A 21,725-nucleotide genomic window follows, 5' to 3' on the forward strand; every position below is an offset into this window, starting at 1 on the left:
AATGGGGCAGGTTTTCGTTTACACAACACCCATGCTTTCTGTGGAAAATCTCAAAGAATCATCGATGCGGCTGAAGAAATTCGAAGCTCTTGCACTTCAAGAGTAACTAAGATAGAAGCAGGTTCGGGTGTGTATTCGACATAGGGGAGAACATTTCGAGCAAGACTTGTGAACTAAAACTTACATACAAACTTTCTTTTATTTAATTGTTCTTTCAATTTCCATTTCATAATCGCACTCTACCTGCCCCGTTGTTATTGAACTTTTTTCCAGGAATTTTTATATTTTGGTGAACATTAATAAGTCATCGGACAGCTGATAAAACAAGGAAGTTTTTGTAGTAGTTTGTACGCTTGGTGTCTTATTGATTTTCTGAGACATCTGCTGTTTTTTGGTAACAAACTTCATTGAAAATTTAAACATAGAGTAAGTTTAGACCTGCTCTTCGAAAATGTTCGGTGCTTTTGATTGTTTTATTTTTCGTAAAACATTGTCAACACGTTGGCATGACATGCAAATTAAAACAAGTTGAATTCGATCACCACTTTTTCCTTATTTTAATTTTTAACCTGGAAATCGGTACTTTTTCAATAAATGTGGAATATCTCGAAAATGGATCCTATTTGTTGCACATTCGCTGTACTATCATGCCTTCAAAGGAATACGTCGAATTTGAGGCAACCCTTTATATTTAGGTAAAGAAACAATCAAAGTCTCATATCATTCTTATAGTATGCTTACCTTATCTTCCCACAAGTGCTTCCTCATAGCTTCTTCAACAACTGCAGTCTTAAGGTTGTCAAAGATGTCATCGTGGTCCTTTGACTTCTTGGCCTTCTCCATGAACGCCTGGAATTCCTCCCTCAGAGCTTCCCATCCTGCCTCCACGGACTTCTGGGGCAGCTGCTGTTCTGCCCACTGCTTCAGTTTAATATCAACAGTTGTGTTGAAAGTTCCTGTTGAAATCGTTCATGAATTAAAACACATTTAGACAACATGTCGTCGTGTGAAAACCAGGTGGATGTAACTCTGATGTATCAAGTACAGGAGAGAGGAAACAATGTATTCTTAGGAATATGTCAGATCCTAAGAAAAATCAGTAAATTGGAGATATGTGACTACACAGCTAAGGAGATACATTGATCTGACTTCAAATAGAGCTCCTTCGAGTTAAACAAAACCACATTTTTGGGTTACATTCCTCTGGTTCTCACACTATTATGTGAGACTATTACAGAAATGATGTTTTATCTAATTTAAAAAAGAAAATATTTTATTTTTATCTTACCATAATTTGCATCAAAATCTTTCCACAGTCCACAGAACACCAAAGTAAAACCTTTGACAGCAAGATTTTTACTCTAGCAACATTATACAGGGTGGGGCAAAATAAAAGGTAACCGAAGTCTTATCTAATTTTCATGTTTCGGTTACCTTTTTTTGCCCCACTCTGTATTAATTATTAACTAATGGTATGTATATTGCATCTAAAGATATCATTTTGGCGGTTACGCGGACATAGGTAATTAACTCTGATACACTTACTATTCATTTTTCCGCGAAAGTTTTTCCCAGCGATCGATTTTGCCACTCGTCTGGTGGCTTCGTCAGGCGTGAACTGTCTTGCAGTGATTCCTTCTTCTTCCGCTTGCGCTTGTGGCGGTGCTAGTTGACGCAGCACTTTCACTTTTTGTCATTCTCGTGTGGGTGTAGAGCTTCCATCTGTTGCCGCGCCTTGGGGTTCTGGCGCTGTAAAATGCGGTTCCAGATCTTGTCGTATGCTTTCACGGGGTGGTGTTTGCTCACGTGCACAGGCGGGCTTTTTTGTGAACGTTTGGGGTCTTTGCTTGGTTTCTTGTTGCAGGGGAGGAGCTCCTCTAAAATAATCATGCAAGCAAAATCCACACTAGAAAGGTTTTCAAAAGAAACCTTCGCAATAGTGAATGTGCCCGCCAACCTCAACACCAATACCGGGGCCCTCAATAAAACCTGGCTTCCCGCCATCAGGAATATGCACACCCGCCCAACCTGCTCTTCTCCAGCAACACGCACCCACCCAACCTGCTTCTCCCCAGCAACAACAAACCAAGCACAGACCCCGAACGTTCGCAAAAAAGCCCGCCTGCGCACGCGAGAAAACACCGCCCCGCGAAAGCAGACAAGATCTGGAACTGCCTTTTACAGCGCCAAAACCCCGAGGCACGGCAACAGAAGGAAGCTCTACACCCGCAGGAGAACGACAAAAAGTGAAAGTGCTGCATCAACTAGCGCCACCACAAGCATAAGCGGAAGAAGAAGGGACCACGCCAGCCGCAGCAAGACAGTTCATGCCTGACGAAGCTACAAGACGAGTGGCGAAATCGATCACTGGGGAAAACTTTTGCAGAAAAAGGAGTAGTAAGTGTATCCGAGTTAATTAATGGTATGTAGTTCAATAAGTCACTCCAATATTTCAAAATACTATCATAATTCAATATTATACAGGGTGATTCAGAAGAAATGTGCAATATATTGGGGGATGAAAGTATTGATGATCCTATGCAAGAAAACATTATGCAACGGTTCCCGAGACACTGTGATGTGTAATTGGTAGCTGTTTTTTGGCCAGATCCCATCTCCATCTCTCCTCTCCATGTTTACTGGCAGAAGGTGTTCAACATGTGTAGACTCTTGGATGGGCGACTTTCCAATTTTGAAAGAACTTATGGGGTATATGAATGTTAATACCGGTAAATATCTTAGGGATATATATCAACTCTAAAAATTATATTACACAAAATGTATGGTTTCTAATTATCATAGTAATCATCTATGCTCACTTGTTTAGAATCATCAATATTTTCATCTCCCAAGTATTCCAGATTGCTTCTGAATCACGAGTGGCCGACCTCCGTGGTGGAGTGGTTAGCACACTGCATTATGATGCCAGGGTCCTGTGTTCTTTACGAGTGTCCCGGCATTTCATCACTTCATCACTTATCCTCCTCATTTTTGCAATTAGCCAAAACTGGCAGAAATGCAAAGTAAAATAAACCAAATCAATCAATAAGATGAACGAATAAATCTAGAAGTTAAAAATTACCTCATACCTGAACTGCCAGTTTGAGCTGCTGGTAGATATATATTCTCAAACACATGAGTCGCTACCTTATCCCAAAGCTTCTTTGTAAGAACTTCCTCCCACTGCTTTGGAGACACCTGACTAAGATTAACAATTTCATCCAAAATTTCACCACGTGCTTTTTCAAACAGTTCATCTCGGTCTAGTTCTCTTAACCTGAATAGCAGAAAATAAAACCAAGTTCAAAATAGTTGGTTAAAGTTAGAGCTCAATTAGATTTTATCTATGTGCATACATTTTAATGTTATTTTAAGTCCACTTTAGGCACAGATTATAATTTGGACTAGACCAACAGTGTAAAAGTGATCTGAATCACCAATGTAATCTCAAATAAAGTACTCTTGATTACAAGGCATCCGCAACAACCATTACACAGGAAACTGTCTTAGTATCTATTAGTATTAGTATCTACTTATATATATATAAAAATGTATGTATGTATATATGTTTTTCCGGCATAACTCTCAAACACCTGGAGCAATTTCAACCAAACTTGGTACACATATCACTTACAATCTGGAAAGAAATAATGTGGGGGTAAGACACCCCTGGCACCCCTACGGGTCGGGCTGGGAAGGGGTGAGATGTAAAAATAATAAAAAACAACCGATATTAGTGTGGAATCCATAGTTTTCGGGGTCGCTAAGATGATTAGTGACACTACCAATGCCGTTCAACTCCAAGACACCCTCGCGCTGTGACATCAGAGGTCCCGGGTTCAAATCCCGCTTGGGCATGGTTGTTTGTAAATGTCCATTCATCAATTTCATCATTTCATCACTCATCCCCATCTCCGCAAATTAGCCAAAAGTGGCACAAAAAGTAAAGTAAAATAAACCAATCAAAACAAAACAAAATGAATGATATGAGGCGACGAGCGACAGGTGGCGAACAAACATAAGAATGACAAAAGATAGGGGCAAAGAGAGACAGGAGGCGATCAAAGATAAGAATGACGAAAGATAGGGGCGACGAGAGACAGGGGGCAAAGAAAAGAGTGACGATAGATAGGGGCGACAAGAGACTGGAGGCGAACAAAGATAAGAATGATGAAGGATGGGGGCAAACAAAGATAAGAATGATGAAAGATAGGATGCGACGAGAGACAGGGGGCGAACAAAGACAAGAATAACCACGGATAGGGGGCAACGAAAGATGGTAGGCAACGGATGTTAGGCGGCGACAAATTATTAGGGGGGGAACAAATATAAGAATGACAAAGGATGGGGGCGATGGAAGATAGAAGGCAGCGAGAGAGGGGCGAAGAAAGATAAGGAAGGATAAGATGAAAGATAGGCGATTATGCACGGGGGTGAACAGAGGTAAGGATGATGAAAGAAATGGGGGCGACGAAAGATAAGCTTGAAATGAATTTAAGTTGACGGACTTGTATAATATTACTAGGGTGGATCAAAGAAGTCATGAGGTGATCGACCCTTCACAGATCATCTAGAAAATATTCTCTCCACCTATGTCTCCTCACTCATTTTTTCCATAAGCAGTCACTGTGGAAAGGCCTTAGCCAGGAAGAGAGAGAGAGAGAGAGCAGCTGAACCTGACATGAACCACAGAGTCACTAGGGCGACGATGAAAAAATTTAATTTAATAAAAAATAATTTATTATGATTTTTGAGAAATCTATTACAGTCTTTATTTTATTGATGTTAAACAACTTAGAATGATTGGTGTGCTCAGCAAACATTGTAGTATTTTATACAGTGCTATAAAAACTGGAGGTGCAAGCGGTGCTTTAAGCTTTGGGGCTGCAGGCCCCATCCAGCTTTTTTTAATTTACAGTGATTTTTTTTTTGTTCTACAGTTAAATAAAGATGAAATTGAAGAAATCGATAATATCACTTATTTATCACTTATTAAGTAACATAGGCTTGTACTAAACGTACGTGAAGGAGAATGTTCCAAGATAGAATAGAGACTTTGCAGGCCTTTAACAAAATCATTTCTTTGACCTTTAGTGCTCCTTGATTTATCAAAAAAACGAACTTCCAAAGTGTATGAGCGACGTTTGTTCTAATCTCATACAATGAAAGATACTATGAGGATTTTCGAAATTGGTGTACGTTCTTTTTTTATAAATAATAGGACAAAGGGGGTTATTACTCTCATCAACCCCCCTTTGGCATGCCTCTGATCACAAAACTGGAGACTATTCACGATGTTAATAGTTTCATCCTGGAACACGACTATTACACTTCTATTCCAGATTTATTTACTGGTTGTTTGATTGGATGGGCAGAAACATGACACATGACTGAGCCTGGAATGTTTTAGTTATGACAGTGATTTTATGACATATGTATATGGTAGGACCATAGTTTCTGAGGGAAGTGTGATGGGTGCCGAAAGTTCAGTGGGCGGGGGGCCGGCCCCTCAAAGAGAACATCTTTAATCTGCCACTCTTTTACACTATAGTTAGAATTCATTATTTTCCTGTCTAATAGAAGATTGGGATAAATAAATGCCCGGGCAACACCAGGTAATCAGTTAGTTAACTATATAATTGAAGGGCTCAGGTATAAAACACAGTAACTGACATTTTGTTCATTTTTGAGTTACAAAGTAAAATGTGCCATCCTTAAATTTCAAGTATTGCCATGTCATACAATTTGCATTGGACTCAGTGAAGCCTTCTGAAATTGATAAACACAACACAAAAACAATTTATCTAGAGTATAGCTGATAATAACCTTTCTTCTTAATGAACGCAGAAATGACCAAAATGTCACCATGTTTTACATCCCGAGCCCTTCAATTATAAACAGCAAATTGATTATTTTATAAGAGATAATATTTGGTGTATTTCACATATTACACATGGTCCCAAATTTTTCACAAAAAACTGTCAAATGATGATGCAAATGACAAGTTTGTGACACGTTACCTGTTATAAAATAATCACTGTGCCGTTTATAAATTTATGTGTAACTAAAGATTAGAGTGATAGTGGAAGGACTTATAGTGAGTCATAAATTTTAAATTGATTGTAATGACTTCCATAATTTTTATAGGTTTCCAGTAGAGATTTACTTGTACTCTAGCGGTATCAACTGATATAGGCAAATCACCAAATTGGTAATATTACCAATAATTTTACTGATCCAAAATTTCTATAAGTAGCCTGCAACTCAGAGCAAAATTCTGCCATTTTATTATTATTTTTATGAATATAATTCATATTAAAATTAAAACTCCATGGCACAAACAGTCGGTTCAAGCAGCTTCCAAATTGTACTCATGAAGAAAGAAGCTCCTCCCATCAGGAATCGAACCTGGGACCACTTGGCAAACACTAACCATTTGGCTCTGTGGGAAATTTAATCTACATACTTTAAAGTAAATGTCTATAAATAATTGGAGTTTATTCATTGTTTTTAACTATTCTAATACTACATTTTGAGAGGGCACCCATTCTCTTGTCTTCAGGTGAAAAAAAATATTTTTACATTGGGTGGGTGAGGGAGGGTAGAAGAGGAACAGATGTGCACTTGGTGAAATTGTCGAGGAAGATTCAACAAGTGTTGCCTGTCGCTTGAGTGTGAAATCTGCAACAATGGCAGTACCCAAACGACGGAAGTGTTGCCCATAATGTCATTAAAACCGTAGAACGTAAGAACTCGGAAGAAAGGATATTTTTTCTGGAACAAATATGTGGAAAAATAAATAAAGCAGTCTATTACTAACCTGGGGAAATTGTTTTTCCATTCAGTCTCTAAATTAAATCTAGTAGCCTTGAAGGAATCAGCCTGCTGCTCCACGGTCTCTCGCACCATTTTCCAAAAGCACTCGGACACAGCCATACTCAAGTTTCTAGTTGTCACCTGGGACGAGAGCACTACACCATCTCTGAAAAAAAAGCATATGGATATTAATTTCAAATGCACTCCAATGCCATATGCTGTACATGTCAGAAGCAGATCAAATCCATTCCTTGGGAACTAGCCATAAAAAACAAACAGGAAGTGGAAATTTGAAGAAATCATATTATTGTCCTTTATTTCGGAATGTCGTGTCCTGTCTTTCAGATGAAAACTTCCTTTCATTTCACGGTGTTTTAGCTTCTCTGCTGTATATATCAAGATTTTATACATGTAAATATTATTCAAATACATATGATTTTCATTGATTATATTTATCATTGCACCCATTTCTTTGCATGACAAGTGTTACGAAAGAGCAAAACTGAATCCACAATTGAGATAACCAGTCAAAGAAATGTCTTTTGAAATAAAGAGTACCTCTTGTTAAAATCTAAATTGTTAGAATGAAGTTCTTTACAAATATGAAAACCAATTTTAATTTATTTTGACAAATGGTACAAGTATGCAAAAATAATTAAAATTCTTTGAAAATTATGTTATGGTTGCGATTTAAAACAACTCAAAATTAAATTAAAACTATATGAATATGTTATTTAGCATAAAGAAAAATATTATTTCAACATTATGAAGAATGACTGCTTGTTTTTGGTTTTGAAACTTAATAAATTCTACTTTTGACAAAATTATATCTGTTGTAAGAAATTTTTAAAATTACATGTATGAATGGTGAACTTACTCTACGAAATTATCCTGATATTACTTATGTACATGTTACATATTCACTTACATTGTACTTTTTGTTATTTTTAATATCCTAAGTCCCTACATTAATCACGATGTAAAACTGTTAAAACAGATGAACAAGCACAATGAATGTCTACATCTTATTCAGGATTCCAATCTAGGGTATCTTTGCATCATAGCATGCTATGCTAAACACTTCACTATGGAGATTCTGGCCATATACTTACTTAAAGAACTTTGAGCTCCTGAAGAACTTTTCTTCATAATCTTTTATTGTCTGTATGGAGTCATCCTTGTTGCCCCTCCCAGTGACGACAGCAAAGTACCCTAGAGCCTTCATAGGAAACAGCTTCCCGGACAGAATTTTCTTTATCTAGAAAATTGCAATAGACAATATGGGTGTAAACATTTAATCATGCAACTAAATGCACACTGAAGAAATATAAGAACTTTTATAACAAAATGTATCCCCTATTGACATTTTTGTAACCACAGAACTTAATTAAGAGGTCTGTACTGAGTGCATACCAATGTAACTAGAACTGACTGATACACGTACCAATGTATCACCATCAGAAAGTATTGGTGGAACTTTTCTGGAGTTTGGAAATGTTACATCTGCAAAAATACTGTAGTAAAGTAAACAAAATGCATAATTTTCTTTACTTTTTTTGCAAAAATGTTATGGACAAAATGAATTCTATGATTACATGATGATTTTATGTGAAATTATGAATATTTGAAAGCAAAACTCTGGTAGATTGATATGGTATAGTCCCAGTCAAAATCTTATATATTAAAATTTATAAATATTCTGAACTGTCTTGAATTGTTACAATTTTCAAGAATTAGTACCAGTGGAAATCCATAAAGAGTATCGGTTCAGCCCTAAATATATAAATAAATGAATATATTTATCATGGCACATATTAACTTACTGTGCAGAAAGGCTTATCAGATTGGCACATGGCAAATTGATTATGTTACAGGGGTTTATGTATTCAGAAAGATATCAGATATTTTCTCAAGGTCATGTAGAAAGCTGGTACGTGTAATGAGGTATTAGGTTTTCTCCAGTCGCATTGTTGTATCATTTTTCTTGTATGTACATACTGTTTGCATTGTAGAATTAGTTCTTTTGTAGTTTATAGTTCATACAAGCATATACAGTGAAACCCCAATTTTACATTCCTGGCTTTTACATTTTCCCATCTTCAATCTTGATAATCCCCACATACCAAAATGTCATGAAATTTTCCTTGATTTTATATTTTCCCACATTTGAAGAAGTTGTTTTTTTTTCAGCTTGGTCCCCCAAAAACATAAAATTGAGGTTGCACTGTAAACAAAAATACAAGAGAAATAATTTTGTTGTATAGTGCAGATGCCCCTTGAGGACTGGTCAGAAATTTCAGCCCAGAATAGAGCATGGGAAGATGGTGCTTGCAATAGTTTTGTGGTTGAATATGCAAGTTTGAAGCAAACTTCCAACAAACTTGAAGCAAACTCACACAGTCTTTGTGAATGTGACCACCTAGGGTGACCTTAATATTTGGTCCCAAAAACGGGACAACTCATGGAGACCAGTTTCCTCCCTCCTCCTGAAAATCGGTTAGGCCTAATTATAAAATTATTGTTACTCCCTCTGTTCCATAATTATAGTCCGGTATGCCAAAATGGCAACTTTTTATTTATGTTCTTTTGGATACTTAATCGGCCAATTTGTACTGATCCTTGAGTAATAACGTTGTATGACTCATTCCCGTGTTTCATTTTCTTCTTCTGTATACACAAGTGTCACAGTTTTAATATCGGACAAGTATTTTGTGACCACAAACAAAAGTGTACCGGACAATAATTATGGGACAGAGGGAGTATTATTTATGAAAGGATGGATCACATAAATGATACATTATAAAGAATAACTGAAATATGATCTCCCGTTGTTGAAAGGTATTAATTATTATAATCTCGGTATGACTTACATAGTTCCTCGTTTCTCATCCTTTCGGATCAACCTTTGATGTTAGTCCAATGCTGAAGTTGGTTGGTTGGTTGATTTGGTGTTTTGAGTCCACTTTATGCACAGTGAGGCTAATCGGGACTGGACCTACAGTTTAAAGTAGGATCCGAACCACTATGTGCCTCCACCGGGCATCAAACTATGACCAATCAGCATTGGGCATACATGCCCACACACAAATAACCACAAGCCAACCTAAGTACAAGGGCCATTAGGTTGGCATCAGGGAAAGCTTGTGAGAGCTATTCTCCCAGAAATTTATACCCCCCAACCCCAATTAGGATCATGGTTCATGTTTAATAACCAGTTGTCACTCATGGGAGGGGTAGAAATGCTTTATTTATAAAGAACCAACCATTGTTAGGCTAACAGTAGCCATTTTGGAGAACAAAAACCATGTGCTCCAAATCACATGTTTACTAAATCTTTTATTCCTTACTGAAAATCAGAGATAACACTCACCCACAGGTAAAATAATGCCTAATTTATTAAAATTAAACTCATTTGCAATTATCTGGCATAACTAAGCCAGAAAAGCTGAAATAACACTTTTGTTTATGCTTCTTAAGCAATTGATAACTCTGCCATCTGGCGGGAGAAAGTGGCAACTCTCCCAAAGACAAGGAAAGATCTCAAAAGACTCCAGCTGGCCAATGAGAAGCCGCCAAGGCTGTGACGTCACAGAGGGGACTTTTCAGATGGCCTATTGTGTTCTGAGCTTGCTAGTCAAGCTCACTTGGATTACAGACCCACCTGAGAGCAGGTCAGCTTGGAAGTTGCTGGTGAAATTCAGTGTGTGAATGGCCACATGTGCCAGCAACAAAGGATACATGAAGGGAAAAGGGATCTAAGGTCCTGTTACAGGAAACACAGGCCTAAGTGTGTGTGACCAAGTGGGATATTGTGTCCACAAGTGCATTTAAGGATCCCAGTGAAAATTCAGCAAAATAGCGAGTTTTGTGTCCATCATCCCATGTGGAAATCCAAACCACATGGTCGGCAGGACTGACGCCATAGAAGCATCCAGAGGATATCAGTGAATATCCAAGTTGTCCTTAGCCATCCTTCCCAGAAAAGCCAGGAAAATTCATTTATCACCCCCCAAAGCCTTTGTTACACCAAGAAAGCACATAATCATAATTTTTTAGTGTGGTATATCACAAATTTGTCCATGTGTCGGGATGTGGCGATAAAGAGTGAAAAAGTGTGGGTAAAGCCCCAGGTTTGATTGATCTAGTATGAAAACGGCTGATATGTAAGTACAAAATCTTTTGTATATCTTTTTTTTTGTGTCTTGTACAGTGAAGTGCTCATGTTTGGTGGTAGCTATGCCACAAGTGATGTTCTTTTCCATGAATAAATATGTCGTTTAAAGGTGTCTGACCTTCTATCATTTTAGTGAATCATAAGCCTATTAAGCCCTCCTCTAGTTACCGATTATTAAAGTTAGGCTAAAGTTCGTCTGTTGCTTAACAGATATCTCAGGGGATATCTGTTACTATACGGAACACCACACGTGGAATAGGGTCTGCGTGTGGCCGCGTAAAGCGTGGTTCTCTTTTGTTTTTGCTGTTTTTTGATATATTATATATTTAAAGTTAACCTTTTGTAAAACCAACTTTAAAGCAATATAATATACCACCCGTAAAAAGCAATCATCATTTCATCTCCCCTCATACGAGATTATGAGACTCAGAGGTAGCAGATTCACTACAATGGATACAAGGTCAAAGTCACTAGAACGGCCAGCCGGCCATATGTCATCCCCCAGTGGTAGTGGAGACTCCCAACTAGCCTTAATTATTGCCATGCTCAAAGACCAAGGGCAAAAGCTTGATAGTCAAGGGCAAAAAATTGATAGTCAGGGACAAAAGCTTGATAGTCAAGGGCAAAAAATTGATAGTCAGGGACAAAAGCTTGACAGTCAGGGAAGGGAGATCATTCAGGCATCAGCAGAGATGCATAGGAAACTGGAGGCTGTTCGTATGGAGTTCCAGGCCAGACTGGACTCCATCCACAACGTAACGACAAAAACGTCCGAAGCATTGGTTCGGTCGGTATCATCAAATACCGACAGGATCAGTAACGTAGAAATCAGATGTAACGAGCTGGAAAAACAGGTCAATAGGGACTATGTCCAGCTATCTGAACAAGTTAGTGAATTGAGGGAAATAGTGCAAGGGGTAAATGGCACAGACAACCAGACCACCGTAGCACAATTCCTAGGCAGGTTAGATGCTCTGGAGAACACTTGCAGGGAAATTGCCTGCAGTGATAGTGCCATCGCCATAGAAGATAGAATTCTTGAGCGATTGAGGAGGGAGATGCAGAACTGTATGGTTGAAGAACCTAGTTCGCACAATATCATCTCCGAGGGTCAGAGTGTTCCGCAGCCCACCCTTCCGCTATCAGCCAATAGTGAGGAGGGTCAGGCAACCGAACAGGCTAAAGATAGTGCAGCCCTCACGAAAATTTTGGCGTGCCTAGAGGGGTTGGAGAGGTACATTACTAAATTACCTGCTCCGGTAAACCCATGCACCAAGCCAAGTCCTCACCCAAGTAAAGAGTCTGCCGTCGGAACCACCAACCACTTGCACAAAATTCCCGAAGTCACTAGCAGAGGTCCAATGTCAGATCATAGTAGTGGGTATTCCTCCCCCCAAAGGTACCATGTTTCACATAACTTCTCGGAATCCTCATCCGGAGGTTCGGACACAGAATTCCGAAGCCAACGGAAAAGGAAAAACCGAAGAAGGCGTGAAAGTGCAGCCAGGGTTAGGTTCTCAGACCTAAAACAACTGCCCACGTTTAGCGGTCAGGGAAATAATCTGGCCTCTGATTTCCTACAAGAATTTGAGAGGGATCTTGATCTTCTAGAAATAGATCTGGAAGATGCCCTTAAAATAGTGTCGTATAGTCTGCGGGACGAGGCACGCCAGTGGTTCGAAAGGAACGAACACAAGTTCCGATCGTACGTGAACTTTAGGAAACAGTTCCTGAAGTACTTTCAAGGTGATGGGTGGAGGGCTTCCTCATTATCGAAAGCCCTTAATGGCAAATATAACCCTAACCTACATAGATCAATGCATAAATATTTTTGGAAACAGGTGAAGATGTTTAGACTGGCCTTACCAGAAATTGCAGACCACCAGATTTTTACGCATGTCATCCAACAGCTGCCACGTAGCTTAAGGGATCAGCTGGTTCTAGCCCCCTTTACCTCTTTACAGGCAGTGGCCAATTCCATACTCAGGTATGAAAGTGTACAGGCACCACAAAACCCTGAGAGGGATAGCACAAGGCATGCACGACTTCCATATGGGAGAACCACCCCTCACGTCAACCAGACGTACGTGAGTCGTGGGAAGGATGACACCAGTGGTCCATCAGATCCCGATAAAGCATACAGTAACCAGTATAGGCGTAGGGATAAGAATAGGTTTAAGGAACCCATCAGTGGGAAAAAAGGTAAAGGACCAAGAAGGGGTATAGAACCCCAGGGTAGGAGTTCGTTAAGACCTCTCGGGTCCACAGAGCATATAGCTGAGGTGCATTCCGAAAGCCACAGTCAGGGAAACTAGATAGGCAACGTCCTGAAGTGGGGAGGGGCGATGCCGAACCTAGATTAAGCCCACCATGTTCAGCCCAGTGTAATCATCATCCAATCATTAAGGCTCATCAAGCCATTGGAGATTCAATGTTCTCTAGGCTAGCTCAAAAGAAGTTTGGTTACCCAGTCCAAAGGGACTATGACGGTAGATACCATGTAGGGCTATGTAAGTCGGGACAATCCTCTAGCCAGCTGCTCAGTGAACTCCGTCGTACTAAAAGTGTGCACGATAAAGTAGTGTTGATGATTGCAACAAATGACATGCTCCGAGGGGAAGACAGCGACCGAGTGCTGCGGAACCTCGAGTGCATAGTAGGGGTTCTTAAGAGGAAAGGTGCCAAGAAGATAATCATTCTGACACCTCCACCAATTCCCAGACTAGCTAAGGAAAATAGAGCTAAGTTCTGGGCAGGGTATGATTCTCTCCTAGGTAAAATTACCTCACTGGAGAACAAAGGTAATATAAGAGTGCTTGATGTTTCTTCCAAGTTTACTCACCAGGGTCAAGAATTAAATATGTCCTTATTTGAGGAAACCATGGGGTATGGCAGTTACAAAAGGCCTGACCTGGTTCACCTCAGCCCCAGGGGCATGGACGTGATTCTCAAGGCGTTAGATGAGGTACAGTGGTTTACCCAGCAACAGCCAGAGACCAACAAACGTCAGTCACCTCAACAATGGGAGGATGTAGACGCCATAATGCCATACACCCCACCGACGGGAAACTAGCCAACGCTGCTCTCGTAGGGGGTGATGGTGGCGAAGGTGAAGTAAAACCCCCCAGATTAGTAAATGTATCATTCCTTAACTTAGACGACTATGAGTCCATAGAAAAGGAACTGGTTAGGGATAATTGTAACAGTGCAGTACCCATTAATAATTTGTATTAGTCAAGTAACATGTAATATTTTTAATGTTATACATTGTGTCAATGGGAGAAATATAAGTAACCAACATGTAAATAACATGAAGCTATGGAGATGTAGTCCCAAAGCATACAACCTGTACATCGACAAGCTCAAACTATTACATCCCGATTTAGCATCCAAAGTGCCTCAAAAATGCTAAGCAAAGTTGTGGATGGGGTTCAGCTCTGTCTGGATACAGAACAACCATTGTAAATAGTATATGGGACCTATATTTCATTTTTGTGCATTTTATATACTGTCAATGTTCTAATATATCTTATATTTAGAGTATCTTGCATTTATGTTGTCCTATTTGAGGGTAGGGTAAGAAATGTATCTCAGAGCTAAAAAATGCCAAAACAAAATTAGTACACATCTCCACTACCACCATGTTTGAGTAGGCCAAAGGTAAATGTCGACACAACCAAGGTACAGCCAAAGCCAAACATGGGAATTCACCACCAACACAGCCAGATTGTGTAAGTAACGGGGCAAGTGATAGTGTGCAGTGACCCATCACAAGTGTGCCACCATCCCAAAACACACAGGCTTAGGGGTGAAGAGCGATACATCGCAAGCAAGATGTTGGGAACTATCCACCATGCCCACTGAGGCACAGGAAGCATGGGGAGTATCCGAATAGTGGTTGTCACCCCCCAAGATTACCGAGCGGAAAGTAACAACCATGAAAACCAGGACATACCCATAGTGCGCATAGACAAGTGATATCCGAACCTACGTATAAAGAAAGTTAATATGTGTATGCAGACTTAAATACAGTGTTCAAGGGCTTCTTTTTATAAATGTGTCTCTTTGGGACTAAGTGCTGAAAGGGTAGATTAATCCATCCCCTTCAAGGCAAAGAGAACAAACAGTGTTACAAATTACGTACGGTGACCGAAGTATCTTATATATATATGTATGTACATCTATATAAATTCTTTATCATAATGGGTAGTCAGGACTCAAGACACCCAAGAACTTTAATAGGAATGGAATAGGAGGCAGAAACTCTGTCCGCAATGTATTACAAATATTTTTAATATGTATATTTCCAAGAGTGCATCAATGTAGATGTATATGTCAAGTATGGTAATTTTCAACATGTCTATTACAGGAGTATGTTAATGTCAACATGCCACATCATTTCAAGTGTTTCTTTTAACAACATATGTGTAATTTAATTTTATATAGCCGTGAATGTTTATTTTTGTGTGTGTTTGCATAATAGTGTATAAGGTTAGTGAGGGTAAAGAAAAACGAATCGCTTCTCGAATCCTTTTTCTTTTTCCCGAGGGGCCGGGATATGTATGACCAATCAGCATTGGGCATACATGCCCACACACAAATAACCACAAGCCAACCTAAGTACAAGGGCCATTAGGTTGGCATCAGGGAAAGCTTGTGAGAGCTATTCTCCCAGAAATTTATACCCCCCAACCCCAATTAGGATCATGGTTCATGTTTAATAACCAGTTGTCACTCATGGGAGGGGTAGAAATGCTTTATTTATAAAGAACCAACCATTGTTAGGCTAACAGTAGCCATTTTGGAGAACAAAAACCATGTGCTCCAAATCACATGTTTACTAAATCTTTTATTCCTTACTGAAAATCAGAGATAACACTCACCCACAGGTAAAATAATGCCTAATTTATTAAAATTAAACTCATTTGCAATTATCTGGCATAACTAAGCCAGAAAAGCTGAAATAACACTTTTGTTTATGCTTCTTAAGCAATTGATAACTCTGCCATCTGGCGGGAGAAAGTGGCAACTCTCCCAAAGACAAGGAAAGATCTCAAAAGACTCCAGCTGGCCAATGAGAAGCCGCCAAGGCTGTGACGTCACAGAGGGGACTTTTCAGATGGCCTATTGTGTTCTGAGCTTGCTAGTCAAGCTCACTTGGATTACAGACCCACCTGAGAGCAGGTCAGCTTGGAAGTTGCTGGTGAAATTCAGTGTGTGAATGGCCACATGTGCCAGCAACAAAGGATACATGAAGGGAAAAGGGATCTAAGGTCCTGTTACAGGAAACACAGGCCTAAGTGTGTGTGACCAAGTGGGATATTGTGTCCACAAGTGCATTTAAGGATCCCAGTGAAAATTCAGCAAAATAGCGAGTTTTGTGTCCATCATCCCATGTGGAAATCCAAACCACATGGTCGGCAGGACTGACGCCATAGAAGCATCCAGAGGATATCAGTGAATATCCAAGTTGTCCTTAGCCATCCTTCCCAGAAAAGCCAGGAAAATTCATTTATCACCCCCCAAAGCCTTTGTTACACCAAGAAAGCACATAATCATAATTTTTTAGTGTGGTATATCACAAATTTGTCCATGTGTCGGGATGTGGCGATAAAGAGTGAAAAAGTGTGGGTAAAGCCCCAGGTTTGATTGATCTAGTATGAAAAAGGCTGATATGTAAGTACAAAATCTTTTGTATATCTTTTTTTTTGTGTCTTGTACAGTGAAGTGCTCATGTTTGGTGGTAGCTATGCCACAAGTGATGTTCTTTTCCATGAATAAATATGTCGTTTAAAGGTGTCTGACCTTCTATCATTTTAGTGAATCATAAGCCTATTAAGCCCTCCTCTAGTTACCGATTATTAAAGTTAGGCTAAAGTTCGTCTGTTGCTTAACAGATATCTCAGGGGATATCTGTTACTATATGGAACACCACACGTGGAATAGGGTCTGCGTGTGGCCGCGTAAAGCGTGGTTCTCTTTTGTTTTTGCTGTTTTTTGATATATTATATATTTAAAGTTAACCTTTTGTAAAACCAACTTTAAAGCCAATATAATATACCACCCGTAAAAAGCAATCATCATTTCATCTCCCCTCATAAAACCCAGGACCCCTTGATTGCAAGGTGATGATGCTACCACTGCACCATCGGGGAGGCCCCAAATGCTGAAGTTGAGTAATGCCAGAAGTATTTAGCAGAATAACCAATCTTCTGGAGAGCAGTTTTATTCGTCATCAATCGTTTATAAATCTCCCCAAAAACCTTACCCTACACATCACACACACAACTTCACACAGACTTTACATTCTTGTTACAATTCCGAAACTGCATACTTATTCTACAAATAACGGAACATACACAATACATCTTTTTTTTTATCATGAAATGCTTGGTTTTCAAGGTAACTCCTAGACTTTTATAAAATGGGACAAATAGTGGCTTTTTAATAATATGGACAGGAGGACAGGGACACATCTTTGTCCCGGTCACCCTAACAATGCCTCACTGCTAACTGAATAGCATCAGTGAGAAGGGACGACAAGTTGCATTAAGGCCATATCAGTTCACAAGTATTCAACATGCACTATAAGTATTCTCCAGACAGCCCTCGTAAAATTCATACAGAAATAACAAGAGGGACTTATCATTAGACATATAGAATAAGAGGGGAGGAAAGTAATAAAAAAAAATAAGGAGGAGGAATGCAAGGGGAGTCCAATTCTAATGAGGTGGTATGATATTGGGTGACAAGGGCATGCAGCTTGGTGTCAACTAATTCAATCTGACAAGTGTATGTGTAAAAAAATTCATCAAAAGTTAATGAAAAGTTATGCCAACCACAGCTTGATTTTCTTTGTGGACTACTTCACCTTCCAACTACAACATGACAAAGTGCTATGTCTATTATTTTGATACTTATTCCAGTTGTCTGGTATTCAAGTGGTCTTAGGTTTGATTTCTTGTAAAAGTTGCATTTAGTAGTTGGGATGACTCACAAAGCTGTGAAAAAAGTACTTTCAGATAAATAACAAACGATGTAGCAACATGGTAACTTACCCTGTCAGGGTTTGTCATGTTTCCCTCTGCTAAATCAACTTTCGTTAGGACAAATATTGTTCTTTTCCCCTGAGGATCCATCTGACTAACAAGATCTGGAAATTAAAAAATGATGCCTTAATGTACTCAATATATCACATGTTTAATTTCATACATACCAACAAAATTACTATCAACAGGAATATACCATTATTATTTTATTTTTCGCAATAAAGTATCCACATAAAATTTACTGACACTGATAATGAATACTGTACTGAATCAATATAAAATAATAAATAATTCATGAATATATAAGTGAATTACTTACTCCCTTAATTAGTGTATGGAAACACAGCCTTGGTGGATTTTTAGCCTCAGAAGAAGTTGCATGTTAAAATTTAATTTACAAAACCAAGGCAGAATAATTAACATAATTAGAAAATAACAAAATGACAGATTTACACACTTGTGGAAATATTATATCTAAAATTATATTTTATCAATGAACAATAAACATATTATTTATTATAAGTCAAACATACTATGTCAATCTACAAGACACTTTTTTATGTTTTCATAATTTTAGGCTCTTTTACAGAATTCACATGTGCATTTAATTGGTGTGACGTAAAAACATGTTGAAATCTGGAATACCTCCTGCCAAAACAAATGAAGAATAAGATTTCAAAGGAGTTTGTATTGTTATGTTTATTAGGAAAAGTCTGTTATAGTGATGGAATTTTAAGATATATTTCACCAAATCTGCATGTTTCACATGGATCACTTCAAATACAGGGTGAGGCAGTCAAACGGGAAGATTTAAAAAATTCACAAAAAATAGAGAGCAAATATTAGTTAATTTCTGAACATAAATGTACTGTATATGAGTTGAAATTACTAGTGTTCTTACTGACACCATATTAAAAAAAATAAACATTTTTCAGGTACACTAGCAATTTCAACTCATGTACAGTACATTCATGTTCAAAAATTAACTAATATTTGCTTTCTCTATTTTTGTGAATTTTTTAAATCTTCCCGTTTGACTGTCTCACCCTATATAATTGGTGTTCTTTGCAAAAATGGCAAATTGAGACTTTCCTCCCTGTTGCAACAGAACAGTCGAATATGGATGCATGTTTTGATGAATTGATATATTTAATTTCATTCTGCATGTACATTTATTCATCCTCAGTGTGATATTCCCTATTATTGCCTCCAGAATGAATACTAAGGAACAAAACAAAAGTTTTTAAAGCAGATCTGTACATTTTGATGCAGCGCTAGCACCAGCCCTGAAGGATTTAGTTTGGTGGACAATGGTGGATTCTAGAATGGTGAAGTGTTCATCTGTGATTCACCAGCATTAACACTGGTGAAATGAGGAAAGCAACCATAGATTTTTTCTGTAGTTATCAAAATATTTTACAATTTATTCATTTTTTAAAGAAAGCCAACTGTCATGACACATTTTGCATTTCACTGAATTTCAGAAAGGATTGGTCTTGAAATAATCTCAAAATTTTGGTTGCAAAAGCTTATTTCACATTTTACACTTACTTTTGCATAATTTCATGACAAATTATGGTAGAAAAATGCACTCCTGAAATTAACAGCATACTGAATGAAAACAATCATAATGAAAGCATTTTTTTCTGAAGAAAATGAATTTTGAATCATTATGTATGGAATTATACAACAGAAGTTAGTGATTTTCATAAATGTATGAAAACTGTAAAATGATCACTGCATGCGACAAATCAAAAATGACCAACGAATTAACTCGCAAGCCTGTAATGTCGAATTTAAAAACTTGGAAGGATATAGAAATAAATTATCAATATTTTAAAAAATTTTGATGCAACAGTTGTTGTTCGAAATGGTATGGAATGACCCTATTTTAAGTAGCTTGTCACCACTAAACACACGCGTGCGTGCATGTACCCACAAAATGTTACCAGTAATATCTTTGAAACTCTACAGGTTTCCTGATAAGCAGCAGTCAAAAACAGTGTTGCCAGTGTAAAATATTTTACAGTAAACGCCCAAAAAAAGTATGGAACATGGATGACATTTTTTAAAAAATTCTCCCCATTTATACACAAAAACATTGCCCGGTCTGATTGGACCTCTTGCAACTACAGTAAACAAAGACTATATTTGTACAATTTTCATAAATTTTGAGATGGGTGTTTTTGAGAAAATGATTTCTGAAAAAGGTCAAAATGGATTTTTTAAATTTTTTTACGAAGAATTTTCTACATAACGTTAGAAGTCAGTGCAGAAATGGCATTGCAAATAGTTAGTACAGTTCCCATATTCTATTATTCCAGCAAAACTCATATCTTGTTATACTTCACTTTAAAAAAAAAAATCAACGGGAAAAAAAATTCAAATTTGCATATTGATTCTTAATTTTAGAGTTGAAGAGGGTTTCATAAATATGTTCCTTAATAAGGTTTTGGAAGTACTTTGAACAAGCTTTGAAATATAGGAAACCTTAAGTCTCTACCATTTCTTGTTTTTGATTTATAGAGGTTTGAATATTGCATTATTTTCCTTCCGTAATCTTTTTTTTTTTATCATATAGTGTCTTTCTTCTTGAGCTTGTAACACTGTAAGAAATCAACAAAAAAGGAAAATATTTTATTCCTGGACATGTATCATGTGGCCCTTTAACATATATATTTTTCATCTGATTTTGAAATTTGAAGGTGACACATTTATTACTTACCTGTATGATTTGATCTGAAATGACCCACCTACTTGTTCATTTCTTTACTTTTCACGACTTTCATGACTGGTTCTTCTTCAGGTTCTTCAAAGACCATATGGATTTTTTTCAGCCCTAATAGAACTTACTGAAGATTGAGAACAAAAATAACAAATTAATTAATCTATTTACCTGTAACATTACTTCTTTCAGCATCCACAGAACCATCTTGAATGCAAAGAATTATGGCATTTGGGTTTGACATGTACATCTGGGACATCTGCTTAATGGCTTCTCTTGTATCTTCGTGCATGTCAACAGTAACAGTCTGCAACAAAACAATAACAAAAGTAGAGAAATTATGGCTGAGTTGATACAATTTGAAATTATGGCTGAGCCAATGTTGATGCCATTGTATAATAATAATAATAATAATAAAGTAAAAAAAAAGTAAAGTGTTCCCCTGTGCATGCCATGAAGGAATATAGGGGGTGTGGGGTTAGGGCCCCACGCTTTCTTGATCTCTGCAGAGCTGGGGGTGATGTGATTAGCACCACGTGCCTGGCCGCCTTTACCCCTCAGTGTTTCCTCCAGGTAGCCACTTTATATGACGCTGGGTGGGCGTTGGGGCTGCTTAAACAGCTCCCCCGCTGGGGATCGAACCCGGGTGTCTCGCATGGTAGTCAGATGCGCTAATGACTGAGCTACCGCGGCTAGGTCTGCAAAGAAGAAGAAGAAGAAGAAGAAAAAGAAGAAGAAAAAGAAAAAAAGAAAAAGAAGAAGAAAAAGAAAAGAAAAAAGAAGAAGAAGAAAAAAGAAGAAGAAGAAAGAAGAAGAAGAAGAAAAAGAAGAAGAAAAAGAAGAAGAAAAAGAAGAAGAAAAAGAAAAAGAAGAAGAAGAAGAAGAAGAAGAAGAAGAAGAAGAAGAAGAAGAAGAAGAAGAAGAAGAAGAAGAAGAAGAAGAAGAAGAAGAAGAAGAAGAA

At 38.1% G+C, this 21,725-nt stretch overlaps 1 protein-coding gene across 6 annotated transcripts in view; it reads right to left on the reverse strand.

Moving 5' to 3' along the window:
• The window catches only part of Opa1 (Opa1 mitochondrial dynamin like GTPase), a 61,757-nt gene that overhangs the window by 12,659 nt on the left and 27,373 nt on the right, over positions 1-21,725 (reverse strand). For all 6 annotated transcript variants that reach the window (XM_083114258.1, XM_083114259.1, XM_083114256.1 and 3 more), the window contains 6 exons: positions 20,936-21,071; positions 18,049-18,143; positions 7,929-8,074; positions 6,821-6,982; positions 3,090-3,277; positions 742-956 (listed from right to left, as the gene is read on the reverse strand). In XM_083114258.1, coding sequence (XP_082970384.1) covers positions 742-956; positions 3,090-3,277; positions 6,821-6,982; positions 7,929-8,074; positions 18,049-18,143; positions 20,936-21,071 — 942 coding nt within the window. The remainder of the gene's footprint in view (positions 1-741; positions 957-3,089; positions 3,278-6,820; positions 6,983-7,928; positions 8,075-18,048; positions 18,144-20,935; positions 21,072-21,725) is intronic.

This window comes from Lepisma saccharinum, chromosome 29 (assembly GCF_977018435.1).
Source record: "Lepisma saccharinum chromosome 29, izLepSacc3.1, whole genome shotgun sequence".
Classification (NCBI taxonomy): Eukaryota; Metazoa; Arthropoda; class Insecta; order Zygentoma; family Lepismatidae; genus Lepisma; species Lepisma saccharinum.